The sequence below is a fragment of the Typopeltis vanoorti genome, chromosome 6 (assembly GCF_054136105.1).
Source record: "Typopeltis vanoorti isolate ZY-2024b chromosome 6, IOZ_Tvanoo_1.0, whole genome shotgun sequence".
Classification (NCBI taxonomy): domain Eukaryota; kingdom Metazoa; phylum Arthropoda; class Arachnida; order Uropygi; family Thelyphonidae; genus Typopeltis; species Typopeltis vanoorti.
Window position 1 is genome coordinate 156148915 of NC_143554.1, and position 19726 is coordinate 156168640.

Consider the following 19726-nt stretch of genomic DNA (forward strand, 5'->3'; position numbering starts at 1 on the left):
AGTTATATACAATTTTGTTTTCTACGAAATATAGGACTGTCCCAATAGGAATTTAAAACACCACATTTTCGTAGTGTTTTTTTTTTATTTGAATTACTGAAATGGAGAAAACGGATTTGTATAGCCTAAGCAATGTTTTCAGCAAAATGTTCATCGATTAATAAATCAGTGCGGTGCATATCTCAGTGTTCCCTGTTTCTTGAATGGAGTTTTTTAAATCAACCTGAAGTCCATTTCTATTGAAAACCACTCTTGTGCTTTGAATGAAAAAAAAAAAAAACAGATCAGTTAGATGAAAATATACTCCAAGGAAAATTTTTATTATGAAGATCTCATCGGATTATTGTAAGTTTCTCAATGACTGTCTTTGGCACCGAAAATTAAGTAAATGTGTTTCTCATAAAAATATTTATTTTTGATATATTTTTAGGTTCATATGGCAGTATGTTCGTATAGATTCATCGTTTGTCCTTATTGTGGTCACGATGGAATAATGCAGAAAAAGGTAAGAATTCTTATACCACATTCTCCCACTACTTAAGAAACGGGTTAAAATATATAAATTAGTATAATTGGCCAGAAATGCACCTAATTGTTGTTTGCAAAATCCCTGCACGATTGAAAAACAACTTGAATTTAATATAGCTGATATAAATCTGTACTAAACGAACTAAATAATCTGGAACCTTTACTTTACTTTACAAAGCCACATAATATTAGGAGTAATAGATATGCTGAAGATGTTGTTGCTCATCGCTTGGAGCTTTTACTTCCTTCTTACTTTGATGCAAACGTCTTTCCAATTCTATGGTCGATGAGTAATGGTTTGGATTCTGTGTGATTTTGTAAATTTTGTTTCAGTGATTACATAGTGAAAACGATTATTCTACTTTAAAAAAATAATACTGCTGTAGTTTCATTTGGTACTGTAAGCTAAGCGTTGTACAGCATTTAATTAGGAAAAAATTACAAAGTAACACGTGTTGTCTGTTAAATAGATTGGCGATCACAACAAGGTATGTCCACGGATTATAAGAAGCTGTAAACTGAATGAATTCGGATGCGATTTCTTGGTAAGTCTCATGATTTTATTTTAACGCCAGCTAATTGAAATAAGTTGGATATCTATTTTTATTACATACAAAAATCATGCCATTGTTTCTAAAGTTTTAATATCCAATTTGAAATATAACAAGACTTGTAAAATCTTTTCTTCAGTAAGAAATATCAAGCACTCAGTTTCTATGTATGGTAGTTACATTTAGAATAAAAGTAAAAAATACTGAAAACATAGTTAACGGTATTTCAACTGCTTTTATTTATTAAAAAGAGTTTCAATTTTCTTTCGTCACATACGTATGCAAACTGAAAAGATTGTGGCAGCTTCAGCAATGTTAAATCATCAAACATTTAACAATGATTGTTTAGAAAGTTACGAAACAAAGTATTTTTTTTTTCGTTACTGATCATTTCTCACCATCAGTTTACAACCCTTTCTTGAGCACCAGTACCTGCCTAATTTCTCAATTATTAACAGATTAAAAATACCTCTGTTACTTCAGATGAGACTTCTTATTGTCACACCTCGTGACAAAAATGATACTTTCAAAAATACTTCAAGCAAAGTATGGAGTAGCCCTTGCTGAAAATTAACAGTACTTTAACTGGATTGTAGGCCCTCATCTGAATTTACTTTAGCACATTATTGAATCATAGACTATTCATGCTTACAAATCTCAGCTAAACCTGGACTTACTGAAATCCCTTTCTCATCCTTCAGGGAGCCAAGAATGAAGTACAACAACACGAACATCCACTGGACAATCATCTCGAACTAATTCGTACCAATCTGCGAGTTCTAAAGAATACTTCCATCCAGGTAAGCTACGATGAATTTGTTTTCTTGTTATTTTCATTCGATTTATTGTGAAGATTTTCTATGCAAATTTCTTATTTTGAGACTGGTTATTTAAGAAACTATTCGAAAATGCTTTTTTTTTTCTAGTTATTCAATCATGAGTGATTGTCGCTGCTATGCAGTGTCATTATTATTATTATTATTATTATTATTATTATTATTATTAACACAAGTAACAAAAATATGTACATGTCACGGTCGGGGTATACAAATAAAATACGGTGTACCTCAAGGTGCCATATTATCATCCACTCTATTCAACATATACATTAATGATGTCCATAACATATCCATAAGAAGTCAAATATTTCAGTACGCAGATGACACTACACTACTAGTAATCCATACAGACATCAACACGGCTCTCTGCAGAGCACAACAAGACCCAATGAAATCACAACATATTTCCCCAAAACGCAATTCTAATCAACGGCACCAAAACACAGATGTTGATAATACACAACCCAAGAATCATATGCCCCGCATCACTATCGATACACTGTCACACATACTGCTGCATTAACAACAAAAATACCTGCCAATGTTCGAAATCAAACCTGTGACACATGCAAAATACCTCGGTCTCTATATAGATTCCCACCTTAAATGGACAAAACATATAGAATACCTACACACCAAATCCGGATCATCGCAGCAAAACTCTTCCATGTTGAAGACATTATTCCATCCAACATAAAAAAACTTCTATATCATGGTATTTGCGAATCCCTACTCAGATAAGAATAACAGTCTATGCAAACACATCAAACAGCCACCTAACAAAATTAGAAACATTACACAGGAAAATCGTGTCAACAGTGACCGGACACCTTCCATGCAACAACCAATATCCGACAAGCACATGGCGATACATGGGATTCTGAGCATTAAAAACCTGAAACACTACATGATATTAACAAGGAATTACTTCAACATCACCTATCAAAACAACAGCGGCACACATCGTATAACAAGACCTACAACAACTCTACATCCCTACACCCTTCAGTGATTCATACGGTTCTTTTGTGAGATCACATCAGATACCCACGCAACTCAACAACCTACCAAGAAATTCAAAACGCATAGATAACTACAGAACATTAAAACACGAAATCTGGAAAATATACCCTCAAAGTAAATATACCATTAACACTAATATACACATCACAAATCACCAGCATCCAATGCCAACATCCCATACATAAACAGTAGCAACAACAAAAATAGTGAAGCCTAAATCCTACTCTCTTCACAAAAAGCAAACCCAAGCTTCGAAGTAGGTGGGATTAACTCGCCTCATTCAACCACACCTAATCCTTATAACCAAAGAAGCAGATTATGTAATAAAACAGTTAGTAAAGTATACAACAATAAAGAAGATACTGATTATTATGTGATAATATCATTCATATAATACTCTATGTAACATGAAAAAATAATGTAATAAATTATTCTTATCATTAAAAAATTATATAAACAAAAAAAAATTATTATACAAAAAATTCTGAATAATCTTCATTGTTAACATTAGAAGAACATGTGTTGTAAATACGTAATAGAGGCAAAAATACTATTAAAAATTTTAGTTGAAATCAATGTAGAAAATGCAGCACTTAGAGCTGAATTCTGTAAAATTATAAGTTGCAATGTCACTCAAGATGTCTATTGTATGTGTAAATATTTTAGCAATCGATAAAAATTACTATTGCTATATAAAAAAGGAAAAAACAATTATTATTATTATTATTATTATTATTATTATTATTATTATTATTATTATTATTATTATTATTATTATCATCATCATCATTATCATTATTATTTGAGACCTCTGGGAAGTCAAGGACTCATCGAGGAAGGCTATAAATCACCCAAACCAGTTGTCATACCTTCCCTTAAATCCATTCACACTAGATGAACACTCACTACCTCTAAGGGCAAATTAATTTCACTCACTCACTCACTGCTTTCTGGGAGAGAAACCTAGCTCTTACACCTTTCTTGACTGCAAATAAATTTAATTTCCATGGACATCTCCCGTGTTCTCTCCCCACCTTCCATATAACGAAAAATGTCATCAGTTGATATCCTATAACACGCATTCAAAAGTTTGTAGACCTGTATCACCCCCTCTTTCTCCTATTAACTAGAGTCTGGAATCCACATACTCGCAATCTGTTCCTCATAATCTAAATCCCATAATCCGGATATAAACTTTGTAACTCTTCCTTGCAAATTTTCCACAGCTGTTTTATCCCCTTGGAACCCGGAGACCAATCTGTGCACAATAATATATGTGTGGTCTTATAAAAGCCTTATAACGAGGCAAAATTACTTCCTTTTCCTTACATGTCAAGGTTCTCTTCAACATCGCAATTATCTTCTAAGTTGTATTGCAACGTTTGCTATTCGACCTTTGAACTTCAAATTCCTATACACCAATACGTATGGCAAGATCTGTTGCCTCCTCAGTTAATTGTAGCATAACCCCGCAAATATAATATGATTCCGGAAATCTCATTACTCCAAAGTGCATAATTTTACACTTTCTAACATTAAACTGACAGCCATTTTCGTTTTCCCAAATTTCCAGCCTACTCAAATCATTTTGTAATTGCTGAATATCAATGGCGTCCCTCATTGCCCTGCCTATCTTCGCATAATCGGCAATCTTAAATCTGACAGATTAACACCCAATATACCACTTTTTGATATATGTCTCTAAACCATCCCATGATACAAGTCAAGAATTTATATTCCAATCCCATATTCTCCAGTTTATGCAACTGGAGAATATGGCCTTTCGTGTGGTATCCTATCAAATGCCTTAGAAAAATGCAACATTATCATAGTGTATCCATCCCCTTTAACCAATTCGGCCGTAACACTTATAAAATATGAGCAAATTGCTGAAACATGACTTTCCTTTAGTAAACTCATGCTGTTCCTTGCAAAGTATAGCATGTTTGTTTACCAATTTCTGTATGGGAGTTCTTACCAAATTCTCTAAAATCTTCATTATCACACGAGTGATACTGTTGGGTCGATAGTCAGACACATCAGTTTTTGCACACCCTTGTACAATGCAACTATCATAGATTCCTTCAATTCCTGTGGCATCATTCCTGAGCTGAGACTCAAGTTATACAAACATGTGAAAGGCATAGCCATTCATTTGATTTGTTCCTATAGACAAATTCTTATTCAGTTTATGCAAGAGCTCTTCAGCTTCATTTTCATGAACTTCTAACTCTTCATCCAATGTAGCAGTAGCACTGTGCACCGCGTTACATACACCTGCTTGATATATCTTAGCAAAGTGAGCACTTTGCTAAGATATATCTAAGATATATATTAACTGAACGATCTCATTATCTTCTGACACTCGAGTACTTTACATTCAACAAAGTTATTCTTTCACATTTATTCTTTCTTTTGTTTGCGGCACAACGATAAAATTCTTTAGAATTGTCTTTAGCTTGCATAGCCAATTTCTTTTCATACTCCGATTTAGCTATCCACGCAATACTCGTTACTTTTCTGGCCTGAGCTTTATATATTTCGTAACTATTCTCACTCTTAATCGCAAGATATTCTTTCCACATCATATTCTTCTTCTGGATCTCTTGCTTATTTAAGGTTGTACATCCATTTCACTCCAAACCTATTTATTCTTCGAACATTATGGATACATTCAGATACCGCCTCATTTAGCACTTTTTTCAAAGATTTCCATGCATTGCTGACATTTTCCTCAGTAACTGATACCATGGGACCAAAGATAGTATTCTGCTAAGTTTATCATAATTTACAGCTTTTTAGTTCAACATGCAACCTTTAATCAGAGCATCAATACAATTAGATACTTCCCAAGAACGCACAGCATGTTCACTGTCAACAATTGGCGGTAAAATAGCCATAATCTTGACAGAGATCCCTTGTGACGCTATGAGCAAATCCAACACCATTCAATAAATTCCTCTTCTTTTTTATCACGAGATTTCTCTTCTATCCAATCAATGTTTGTAAAATTAAAGTCACTCATAATGATCATTCGTTTGGTATCATGCATTTCTTCGTCCCCTGCATTTGAGCTGCCAGGTCTGTAGCAACACCCCGCCATATATTTAATTCAGTTAACTTTCACTTCACCCCAGATAGACTCAAACTCACCGCTACATGGAACATTGTTACCATCATGGTTGTCTTGTGTTTCTTTTCTAACTGCACTAAAGTCATCTGATATCATTAGTAGCACTCCTCCTCCTCTCCTATCTCTTCTGTCATTCCTAAAAATAGCATACCTATTACACTCAATCCCAGTTACCATATCTGATTTTGATAGCCAGGTTTCACTAATGCCAACAATCTTAGGACACATCGTATTTAATAAAACAACAAACTAAACCTCTTTGTTTCTAATGCTCCTGGCATTTGCGTATAGACATAATAAATTACCACCTAGCCTAATCTTATAATTAGATATGCAATCTATTTGGTCTTGTTCTAGAATTTTCTATTTTCCTACCCCAGACGTACCTAAAAGTTCCGATATTCCAAAGCATATTCTTCCACCCCTTCGCCACTTACATACCCATGTTCGAAGACATATCTTTATCATTTTATTTTATAAAATAAGAAATGAAATATCCTCTACGACATCTTCATGTACCAAACACTTCAGAACAGTTAATTACCTAGTAGCGTGCTGGATCTCCTTTGGTCGAAATAGCCACTTACATCTGTATTGCCATTTTGAACCAACTAGATGGAATAACGTCTTGGAGATCAATGATCGACAAGGCACTGAGGTTGATCGACGCTTACTGCGTCATTCTCTTGATCTGAATCCCAGACATTGGTGGGATCATGTGGATATGATCTCACAAATGTTTGAGATTCAAATCAGGAGAATTAGGCACTAGGGATCACATGATTGGATATCCTCTGCGAACTGTGCTTGCACATTGCAAGCGTTGTCACATGAGGAATTGTCTTTCTGGAAGAGTCCGAAATCATCGGGTGACATTGTCAACACATACGAAAATACGTCAAAAAATCACTAGGTAAGAATTAGCGGGTAAAGTGTGTTTGACAGAGATCAAAGGATCCAGTGATGCCCATAAGAACAAACTCGATACCAAGATACCGCAATCACAGGTCTGTTTCCATCCAACTGTGCAGTCTGATTAGCTAGAAACAAACCGGCGTCCATAATGTTTTGACTTAGAAGTCTAATTTTTCTTTCTATGAATCAATGTATTAATATCTTAATATATGTTAATCTATCAATGTATTAATATTTTAAAATATTCATTATTAAGCAAATGAATAAGAGAAAAGCGTTTTAATTATAATAATAATATTGAATAAGAATCTTTGTTCGACATATACCATCTCAATATGACGTAGATGAAACAATGAAGGCAAAAACCATTAAATTTAATACTAGATAGGAATATCTCTAAGTTTGAATTTTTGTAAAGACAGTATATAAAGGTACGAACTTCTTTTTTCCACAACAACTATAGATTTTGGGTTTTAGAATTAAATTATGAATGGGTGTTCACTATTTACGACATGTTGTAACGGATTTAGAGGAAAGTGAGAAGAAATGAAATTAGGTGATATGATTTTCCCAGGGGCTTCCGTCTTGGGAGTACGTGGTTAGCGGCGACGGGGTCCCGAGCTGAGCCTGACATTGCTTCCACTTACGTGTGTCAGGTTCCTTCTATATTCTTTCCTAACTGGCCTCACTTGGCTGACTCTTGCTTACTTCGACCGCGAGGGTATTAGAGTACTCGAGACCCGAGGGTGTCTCCCCTTTTCCCAACTTCTACTCAAGCTGGTAGAGGGCAGCAGCTCTACTAGTACTGGAGCACTGCGGTGGAGAAGGCAACGGGAAACTACTCCACTAATATCTCTAGAAAATTTTAGTAGCAATGAAGAGAACTTATAAGGGGGGCAGCTACCATCCCAGCAAACCAAGGTGGCTCTTGACATAGAGAGGAAAAGAAGGTGCACACTGCAATGGATACAATATCGGGAAATAAGGACGCTTCAAGGGCTGATGTTCCTTCCGATCAAACCTCTGAAAGTGACTTAAAACAAGCTATAAACAAACTGAAAATGAAAGATCGTCAGAGAATCAAAATTGCAACATGGAATGTGAGAACAATGAACAGATGTGGAAAATTAGAAAATCTCAAACAAGAAATGGACAAAGTAAAAATTGATATCATAGGGCTCTGTGAAGTCAGATCGGAAGGAATGTGATTTTATAGTGACGAAGTAAGAGTCAATTACTCAGGTGAAGATAAAAAGGAAAAGGAGTTGCATTTGTTTTTAATAAAAGAACAGCAAAGAGCGAGCATTGTTAGCATAAAATGTCTGAATGACAGGATTATGGTGATAAAATTGAAGGCTGAATCAGTGGACATAACAGTAATGCAGGTAAATATGCCGATAAGTGACCATTCAGATGAGGAAATAGAGGAAATGTACGAATAACTACAAGAACTAATTAAGGAAGAAAAAGAAAAGACTATATGATTATAATGGGAGACTGGAATGGAGTTGTGGGAGTAGAAGAGGATGGGAGTGTAGTAGGAAAATACGGACTAGGTAATAGAAATGAAATAGGGGAACGTTTAGTGGAATTCTATAAAGAAAATAAGCTAATAGTTACGAATACGTGGTTTAAAAATTCGAAGAGAAGACTATACACATGGAAAAAACCAGGAGATATGGAGAGGTATCAAATTGATTACATTTTACTAAAGCAAAGATAAAATAGTGTAAAGAATGCATGCACGTATCCTGGGGCTGATATTTACTCTGACCACAGCCTACTATTCATAGAAATAAATGTGAAACTAAAGAAAATAAAAGAAGCTATGAAAAGGGGAAAATGGAAATTAGAGAAATTAAAAAATATCAAAGAATTTGGAAACAAATTTGAGAAAGAATTAGAGGAAACAAGCTTTGTCAAAACTGAAGATCCAGAAAAGAAATGGGAATAAGTTAAAGAGAAAATAAAGAAGATTGCAGAAGAAGAAATTGGATATGTAAGAGCTAAAAGAATAAAAAAAAACTTGGATAACTAATGAGATGATTTCTCTAATGGAAGAAAGAAGAAAATGCAAAAATAAAGTCACCCCAGCAGGGAAAATACAATATAGAACCCTGAATGACAAATCAAGAAGGGAAGCAGAAAGAAGTAGAGAAGATTGACTTAAAAACATTGTGAAGAAATGGAAAATTATAAGAGAGTGGGAAGGTATGATCTTTTGTATGAAAAAGCAAGGAGAATGAATCACAACAGGAATGGAATTCGAGCTAGAGGCATAGAAAATAAGAATGGAGAAATCATAACTGAAGAAGATAAAATCCTGATGAGATGGAAGGAGTATATTGAAGATCTATATGAACAAAGAAACCAGACCAAATGAGTTGCCATTAGAAGATATAAAGAAGATAAATGAAGATGATCTAGGCCAAGGGATTTTGAAGAACAGAAGTAGAAATGGCCATTAAAGAACTAAAATGTGGAAAGGCAGAAGGAATAGATGAAATACCTGCAGAATTCCTGAAACAACTTCAGAAGAAAGGAACTGAAGAAATAGACAAAATAATAAATTTAATTTATAACAAAGGAGAATTAGCAAAAGGTTTTATGACCTTAATACTTATACCTACACCAAAGAAAAGTAATGCAGTGAACTGCAAGGATTTTAGGACAATAAGCCTCATTTCCCATACATCAAAAATACTTATGAGAATTTTAACACGAAGAATTGCATCTAAGGAGGAAGAATTTCTTGGAGATCAGTTTGGTTTCAGGAAGGGTAGGGGAACAAGAGATGCGATTCAGCTGTTAAGAATAGTAAGTGAAAGAAGTCTGGAAATGAATAAAGAAGCTAATATCTGTTATATAGATTTTGAAAAAGCTTTTGACTTTGTAAAATTTGATAAGATGGTGGAACTAATGGAAAAGATTGCTATAGATTGGAAATACAGAAGGCTAATTATTTCACTATATATGGGACAAGCTGCCATGGTGAGATACATATATGGTACTACAGAACCAGGTATCATTCTACGAGGAGTAAGACAAGGCTGTTCTCTGTCTCAAATTTTGTTTAACATGTATTCTGAAGCAATGTTAAAAGAAGTACTGGAGAATTCAGAAGAAGGAATAAAGATTGGAGATAGAGAGATATTTGCAATAAGATATACAGATGACAAGGCATGACTATCAAACACGGAAACAGCAGGACTACATCTGTTGAACAGATTACTGGAATCCTGTATCAATTATGGAATGAAAATTAACATCAGAAAAACAAAGATAATGAAAATACCAAGGAAAGAAGCAAATATGGATATCAGAATACATGGGAAGACATTAAATCAAGTAAAGACATTTAAATATCTAGGAAGTGTTATTAGCAGTGATGGGAGATGTAAAAGTGACATAAAAGCAAGAATAGCGATGGGAAGAGATGCCTTTAATACAAAATGGAATTTATTCAGAAGTAAAATGGATAGAAACCTAAAGAAAAGACTAATAAAATGTTATGTGTGGAGTGTTGCCCTCTATGCAGCTGAAACTTGGACATTGAAGAAATAAGAAATTAAGATTTTGGAAAGCTTTGAGATGAGGATTTGGAGAAGCATGGAAAAAATCAAATGGGCAGATCAAATAACTAATTAAGAGGTCTTAAAAAGAGTAGTAGAAGAAAGAAGTCTGTTAAGGAGGATAAAAAGAAGAAAGGGAAACTGGATTCGACATATTCTGAGAGGGAATGGAATCATCAAAGATGCCACTGAAGGAAAAATAGATGGAAAAAGACCCAGAGGAAGAGTAAGGAATTCTAGATGACATGCTGAATGGAGACAGGTACACAACCTTGAAAGAGAAGGCTCAGACCAGAAGAGAGGGAAAGGAAAGTTTTTGCTTCTAAGAGAACCTGCTCAATTGCAGAATACTCAAGAAGAAGAAGATGATGAATTCTGATGAATAATGAACACGAAAATATCAGCAGTCAGATTATTCTCTTCTATACTGAGCCAAGAATTAAAAGGGAAAGTTTAAGAACTAAAGGAAGCTTAAGCATTTTGGAGATGCTCTGGATGAAATGAATCTGGAATATGCTTTTAGACAGAAGTAAAAGTTACTCCAAAAGGAAAAAAAAAGAAAAAAGAAACTTCATAAATGATTCAAAACAATTTTTGTTTTGCCTAGAAATGAAACAAAATTGAGTTTTACTACCATTGAAGTAAAAGAGAAAAATTACGTAAGCTGCGCGAAGAATGGCTTTGAGACCGTACTCAATTAGATATCGATATGTAAGCATTTGTGGATGAAGTTCATTGGCAGAGAAAATAAAGGAATCTTTACTCTAATGTTAGAAGATAAAGAATTGTACACATGCATCCAGAAAAGCATTAGAATCTGCTTTTATCCTTTTATTTATCCTTCCTTTGGAATAGTCTATGGCCAATACTTAAAACATCAGTTAAAAAGGAAAGAGAAAAAAGGATGACACAAAATAGGAACAGGTTTTCAAATTGCAATTGTGGGTGTCATGACATAAAGGTAACTTAGGCTTTGAAGGTGCAATGTTATGTCCATTAACTGTGTAACTTATTCGGTCGTTTGGTCACTTTGGAGATGCAAAATCGTCCACCTTGGTATGAGATCGTCTAACTAACCTTCAGTAAAAAGACCTTGGAACGGTTCTTCGCATTAGAGATGAGATTTCGAAGTGAGGTCTTTTCATCCGAAGGATACGTGTATACGCCACGTTCCTTTTCGCAACTGCGACAAAATTCTAAGTTTAGAATAATGGAAGAACTGTGAATAAAACAAACAATGTTTAATATCCTAATGACAATGGACAGTACAATATCAGAAAGGAGGTAGTATCCAGAATGGATACAACATGTCAAACGAGTGTTTTAATGCATGGTAACCTGCTTAACGTAGTATGAGGACTGCAAATGCTGGATGATGAGTGTACGTAATTTAGTCCTCTGTTCCTGTTCGTAACGTTGAATCAGATCAAAAGAAATGAAAACACGATTGTTATTGAAAGGGTGATGCAAGTCTGATAACAATCTGATAAAAAAATACACTTTGTTGACGGCCATCGGCAATCCTTTACGGAAGGCCCAACTTAATTTTCAGAAAGAGAAATAATTAAAAATATAAAAATTGCAGTAATAAAGTTTATCAGTATAGAAGTTTCATATTAAATTAAGTTACATAAGAACTTTATGATATGTTTGGTAATATATGAGGGGTGATTAAGGAAATTAAAGCACGTTATAGACGACCAGAGAAAGTTCGTCTTGTAATGCGTCTCTGATAGAATAATATAATTCGGGAATGACCTGAAGCTGCCGTGTCATGTTTATTAATCACGAAATCATGCAATCGTTTCATGTTAGGAAATAATTAAAGACTTCGCAGAATCCAAGATTGCCACGCCTTTTGTTTGTGGTAAGAATTGTATTCTAAAAACCAATGATGTTTCTGATGAACTGTCTTGAAGATATCGAAGATGGTTCCTTAGACAGTTTCATTCGTGATTTTGCTTGCGATTTAGATCACTTTCACGGCGTTAAGCTTGCACTACTTTTTCGTGGTAAGAGTGGTGTATGGAGGTAGTGCCAAATAACCTACTTCATTGCCAGTTTGGCTTATTTTGTATTTATTAAAAAAAAAAAAAACACTGTCCATGATATATTTGATCGACTCATAATAGAAAGAATAATTTTTTACAGCAATTAAATATTAATGCTGGTTTTATTTTGGTTTAGAACGTCAGCCAAAGAATAGAAGAAATGGACGAAATAGTTCAAGTAAGTTTGCTTCAAGTAATAGTCGAATTATAAGAAATTGTACATGTTGAAATATAAGCTTGCTTTATAAAGTACAAAATCACGGAAAATTAAATGAAACAGAGTTCCATTATGCATTGACTAATTTTTGGCCATACATCACATACACATACACACGCACAGATTCGTATTTCTCTAGCAATTTCAATTTTCCATTGCATGCATTTCCAACTCATTCACACATATTCCTGTCAGTTAACACTGGATTTGAAATCCCGCTTGCCTATCGACAACATTTTGTTGTCATCAAGGCACATCGTACCAATGTATGACGTGTGATGTAAGCCTTTTTATTATCGCGCTGTTGAAGGGATTATGGAAAGGCTTAATTAATAACCATTAATATAATTAAATGTATAAATACCAGTCATTTCCGAATTTAGTTTTGTCTTGTAATCACATTAAGCTTCCATCTTGAACATTTAATAGCATCACTAACAACTCTATATAATATAAATAATATAAATGGGAGAAATGTAGCGATAGCATGACCTAATAACTTACGTCGTAAATAATAAAACTAAAATATCGGCTGCTTTTTCACTCACCAGTTACGCCACCTGTAGTTTGCTGGTGATTAAACAACATAAATACATTAAATACATTATACAATATAAAAAAATTACAATAAATTTTAATAATTTTTCTTTCGTTATTCTATATTCGATTACACATTTATTTCATTTTAATCCTTCACTGATAGCAATTGTATTTCCTGTTTGTATTTTATGCCATCGCGTGTACTTTTAGACATTGCTCGCTATTTTCTGAAAGCCGTGCAGATAATTTTGTAACCAAAGCGTTGAACTACAGCGCATTTGAAATAGCAAACCAAAGACACTCCAAGACAATAACGTAATCCTTGGAGCTACGAACGATTGTAATAAATATTTTAAGTAAAGTTAGAAACAAAATCCTTATTTTATTTGTAATGGAAGCGTTGTGGTCCCATTTTATGATTTTTATTCTATCTAGTAATTTCCGCTTATCTATGTTCTACTATTATCTATGCTCGAGATATCACCAAAATTTTTTCTAATATTCAAGTTATTTCTCCCCTTAGTATCCCTAATATTTGTATTATGCTGCGCCTTTTGGAATATTTAGTTTAAGATATTATTTACAAAAACAAGGAGAAATAAGTAAAATATGGCTGAAAGTGAAACTATGTTGCAGTCGTGCCACTTTATCTCGTTTCTTAACATAATAATTTCCGGCGTGATTAGGTTCGTAATTTTCAAGTGGTGCATTGGATAGGCAATTTCAGACAATTCTTTCATCATTGAACAAAAGGTTTATTAAATTCCTTAACATGGTACAATTCAAATTTTTAGTTATTACTCAATTCAATGCTATACTAAATATTTACAAACTGAGATTAGCTCATCATAAGTATTTAAGCCATGATCCTATAATGGGTATTACGATCATGCCGCCATACACATTCAACACATAACTTCATATGACATGGACATATAAGATTAATTCACACTATTTAACTATCCAAACTTAAGTAGCTTAACTAAACCTTTTACTACACTAACACATAACTATGACATTTAAACTTTCTTATACAATATAATAGACATGCAAAATTCTCAGGACACTTAATTACTTATATAACATTAATTAATTACTTATATAACACTAGCCAGCTTACTTTCAATATATTCTGTCAGATACTAAAGTCCTAGTATTGTTTTCTTGGTCACTTCAACAGTTCAGTATTGGAATAATGATAACTAATACAGACGAATCTTAGTTAACACGAGATATAATTTACAGTACCTTTCTTTCCTGAGTTTTCCATCTGGGCCTCTATCCTTTTCTGATTGAAGTATCCTGGTATAACCTCTCCGATAATCTGCTTTTCCTATGTTCCCTTTTGAATTGAACTATGCCTATGCGGTCTTTACCTTTCGTTAATCAGGATACACTTTGAATCGTCTAAATAACGGCTGTGCAACTCGCGAGACGTGGATATCGATTTCTTTACAGCTTTCCCTTTTTCGTGGTTGTCACTGAAGTTGAAACACAAAGAATACGCTTTTTTTCCCTCAACTATATGGCATTCTTCGCTTCTTACATAGGAAATACGGAACCGAAATTCCGCTCACTTTTGTTTCCGTGTTGTGACGACGGAGATATAACTCCAATCTCGCCACTCAGGAAAACACCGTGAAACCCATACGAAGGAGCTCGCGAAGAACTCTCCTGGAACAGAACCAAAAACCAAAACCCCAAAAAAGGTCTAAAAGCCCTAAAAAGTCCAAAAGATTCGTGGGGGGGTTTCCAACCCTTTTATACCTGCTCTCCTAACGGCACCCTCTTTAACTTCTTTTCTCCGCCCCTACTTGATTTTTCTTCACCGACCAATTAGGGTGGCGTTTTCTGACAAACCTCCTTTGGTCGGCGAGCCCGTAACGATGTCTCAACCCGGGAATCGGCCCTGAGTGATAGTCTGTTGTTTTTCTTTTGCTAGCCTCTAACTTAATCCCGTTTCCAAAATTTCTCTATGAATTCACTTAATATTTTAATCTCTAGCCTCTCACATACCATCTCTTATGACTAATCCTTTTCTGTCATATTTAGTTAAATTTTCTCTTTTATATCATATTACAACATTAATATATTCTTTCTTTTTGTTAGTTAGTCCAACAAACACCTTTATATTTTATATATTTTATTGGATGCAAGAATATTTCCTTTTCTTTTAAATAATTCATCTATTATCTTTCATGCAGGGTTTTTAATTTATTTATTCTTCACGTTACACCATGATAGCTGAGAATTCTACATTCTTAAGATATCAGGTGTAACAGAAGAATATCTTAATAAATTTTAAATCATCTAATATTTAGTGAACTGTGATTTTATTTTAGGAGTCACAAAGGAAACAAGAGGATTTGACAAGAAGTCTTGAAGTAAGTATATTCGTTTAATATTCTGCTTGAATATTTCTGAAAAGACTCTCATGTAGCTGTGCAGAAAACAAGAGATGTTATACATCTCTTGTGACAGTTAAACACAACAAACAGCTAAAATATTACTTCGATATTTTCCGCGAAAAGCATAAAAGGAATGGTAATGGGAAATTTTTATTTATTGTAGGAAATCCAGAAAGAAAGGGAAGAACTACAAAGGACACTTCAGGTAAGTGTGTAGGAATTAATAAAACTCCTTCATACAAAAGAGTATTGGAATAATTTTATAGCATACAACATCCAGCAAGCAACTTGATTAATGTTTAATTTAGTACATTTCATTCATGGATAAACACCAAATTACATTTTGCTATTAGATGTGCGTTGAAAGTGTTTCTAATTAGAGTTTTTAACTTCTACAATATGGACACATGAAGCAGAAAACAAATATAACTTTTTTTTTTAAATATGACAACTTTTGCACAATCATGATGACTGATTATAACATAAAAGCATGACAATGTTCCAGAAAAATCTAGAAATAAACTGGTCATTAACTGATATTAAATACTTTTCTATAAATACTATAATACACATAATGGCCATTGAATTAGAAACTTTTATTTAATATCGTGCTAGACCTCCTTTAGCCCGAATTAGCACATATGCTAAAGAGCCAAGAGGCCTGGAATACCAAGGTTTAAATGAATACCAAGGTTTAAGTGAACCGAACTTACATATATACCCCTACTAACGAATTGCCAGAGCGGTGTACCCATATATATTATTATTACTACGATAAAGAGCCAAGAGGCTATTTTTTCCGGCGGCGTAATGCTTTTTCGTATAGATTCCACGAGTTGTTGGATTGCATCCACGTCTACAACACACCAGGGGTTCACCACTTCTTTAACTGGCTCAGATTAGACGAAAGAGTACTTTGCTCCCGGATCTGTTTGTTTAACATATATCCCATACATTCGCATTGGGGATCATATCCAGGCTTTGTGGTGGCCAGCGAAGTGGTGGAACTCGCGGTCGTGCTTGCTGAACCATTCTTGCGTGATGGACAGTAGCAGTGTCGTCCATGAAACAACTCTCACCTGCTGCATAAAAAGTCTATGCATGATGGATAACCGACTTGTCTAAGATAAGGATGGACCTTATCTTAGACAAGTCGGTTATTTTTCCACTGATTACACACCCGGGATATCTTGCCTATTCAAAAAAAAAAAAAAAAAACAGTGATTTCTGGTCTTTTGAGAAACATTTCTGCTGTTTTCAAATTCCTGGCTTCTCTACTGTCCAGAAGGAATTTTAAATAGTTGCTGAGAACACGTGGTGATGCACACCATGCATTTTGCATATATGCTGATTAAGAGACGTTCACATATATCTGCGTAAAGATTTCTAATTCAGTGGCCGGCATGTGTATGCAATTGTAATATCCATTTGCTACATAAAAGTTACTAAAAAATACAAAATCGGAGTAATTTCTTGTTTTTTGTTACTTCAGAACCGTGCTGTGGTAAATGAAGAATTGCAGCTCGCACTTCAAGTAAGTCTCTTTTTTTTTTAAAAAAATACTTCTTTTTTTTTTGATATTTAGTAACGGAAAAAGAATGTATTTGAATATCAGTGTAGTAGAACGTTGTATATTTTTTCTAAGGGAAAGAAATTTCATTCTTCTGGCTTCAAGGAAGTTATAACGAGGCAACTTAAACATGAACTTATAACAATCATTACAACAGCCTACTCTATATGCTCTTCCTTTCTCTATGATCTCTCCCTTTTCCTAACGTATTTTTCTACATGTTGTTTTATAGTTTTTTTTTCCTGTTTGTCCATAATATGCGACACTGTAATCACACTGAAGGTGATAAACACCTGTTTGCTCCAGACTGCTGAGGTTTTGGTTTCACTGGATGAAACAGAAATGGTAGTTTAGTGAGGTGTGCGTGTGTTATCAATTGTTCAGATTATATACATTCCAAGCGATTAGGAATGTATATAGTGTTAGCAGTTGTACAGACCAGAAGTTGGGTTTTTTTCTAATTCAAGCAACAAAAGAATTCTTATACTCGTTAACCAACCCACTTGTCTGTTCATAGTAAATTAATTCGCAGGGAGGTAAAAAGCACTTCATGCACACATGGATGTGATTTACGATGGCTTTTTTCCTTAGACGAACGGATGAGGATTGTTAGTTTGAATGTGGTATGGATTTTATATTTATTAAGAACGATGGCTATCTTTTCTTATGTGCTTGGGATATATGAGATAGTGATAGTTTTCCTGTAGCCTTGTGTTCTGTCAGGAAGATCTGTTGCTACTCACCCCGGAGAACATAAAAAAATACGAGATTTCGTTTGCCTTATTTTGATACTTTTGAAGTTATCAAAATAATGACATCTTTATTCTTACATTTGTTTGGTTAATTAGAAATAGCAACTAATCGTTTTGTAATGCTAGCCCATGGAAATACTTCACATAGTAATGTATTTTTTTTTTTTTTTTACTTTTGATTTAGACCTGTCAAAGAAAATGCGAAGAACTGGAGAAAACACCTAGCGTAAGTAAGGTTTCTTAAATAAATATTTACCACAGTATAAGGAATAGATACCACTTAGATATCATAACCACTATTAAACATAGAATATTGACTGCATGGTCATCATTTAATAAGCTAGGAAAAATTTGGAAAAATAATAGAATCTCCAAACTGCTTAAAATAAAATTATATAATGCAATTGGGATATCCATTGTGCTATATGCTTCAGAAACTTGGACACTCAAGAAGATAGAGATACGAATACTGGAGGCTTTCGAGATGAAACATCTCAGAAAAATAAATAAAACAAAATGGACAGAAAAGAAAAACAAATGATCTGTAAGACAAGACCTAAACTATACAGACTCATTAATAGAAAAGATCAAAAGAAGACAACTTCAATGGTACGGACATGCCAAGAGAATGCCATGAAAAAGGCTACCCAACCTTGCTCTGTATGCAAGATTAAAAGAAAAAAAATAAGACCAAGAATTAAATGGATAACATTAATAAAGGTCAACTCCGGATTACAAACCTATAGACAGTTCACCAGCCACGCAAGAAACCGAGACTCCTGGAAATTGTTGTGGAAACACAGAAGACTCAACCCGTCCTCGATGGAAGAGGACAGCAAGTAAGTATAAGGAATTGTATATAGAGTGAAATTTTAACTTTTTAGAAAAGTATTTTGCACATACAATGAATGGATGATTTTTAAAGTACCCAATTACCATTAGCATCAGTTCCTTTTTCACCAGTTGAACAAATTCTATTCGTTGGACCATGACACTAAGAGTAACGGAATGCAATCGGACTGTGTATCACAGTGAATTAGAATTACCAGAGCCTGCACATACGGCGCTATTTCTGACCAAGTAGTGTCACAGGTGCATGTGTGGGCACTCGTAATCCAAATGTTGGCAGTCATCATTTATTAATCTTTGCTGAAGGAATTACTGTATACTGCCTATCAGTGCCTAACAGGTATGTACTTCTTTAGGCAATTACCTTTTGCAGTGCAGTAAATTCAAGTGGACATGACTACTGGCAGTTTATGTAAAACTGAACAGATACCTTATAATCATCATCTGGACACAAAAGAAATGTTCCTTTCTCTTGTACATAAATTTACACAAAGGTCCACGCCACTATATTATTTTATTCAACTCTGGCATTCAATTCGAATGCACTGGCATTTTAGTACAGATTTAAATTCATCACAATATGGATGTTTCTATGATCATTATCATGAAAGATGACTAAGAACCCTTAGTTCCCCACCAAAAAAAAAAAAATCACCAACAGTAATTTAAAAAAAATTTAAAAAACGAGTGTTTTATGATAACTTTTTAGGAAAAACACGCGTTTTTTATGATAACTTTTTTGGAAAAAAAAAAAAAAAAAGCGTTTTTTTATTTTTCT

The 19726-nt window shown here is 34.1% G+C and overlaps 1 protein-coding gene across 2 annotated transcripts in view; it reads left to right on the forward strand.

Annotated features, from left to right (window-relative positions):
- The window catches only part of LOC150106129 (uncharacterized), a 74836-nt gene that overhangs the window by 22985 nt on the left and 32125 nt on the right, over positions 1–19726 (forward strand). For both annotated transcript variants that reach the window (XM_090394496.1, XM_090394495.1), the window contains exons 4-11: positions 431–505; positions 999–1073; positions 1781–1879; positions 12749–12790; positions 15712–15753; positions 15941–15982; positions 17270–17311; positions 18284–18325. In XM_090394496.1, the coding sequence (XP_090250622.1) occupies positions 431–505; positions 999–1073; positions 1781–1879; positions 12749–12790; positions 15712–15753; positions 15941–15982; positions 17270–17311; positions 18284–18325 (459 nt within the window). The remainder of the gene's footprint in view (positions 1–430; positions 506–998; positions 1074–1780; positions 1880–12748; positions 12791–15711; positions 15754–15940; positions 15983–17269; positions 17312–18283; positions 18326–19726) is intronic.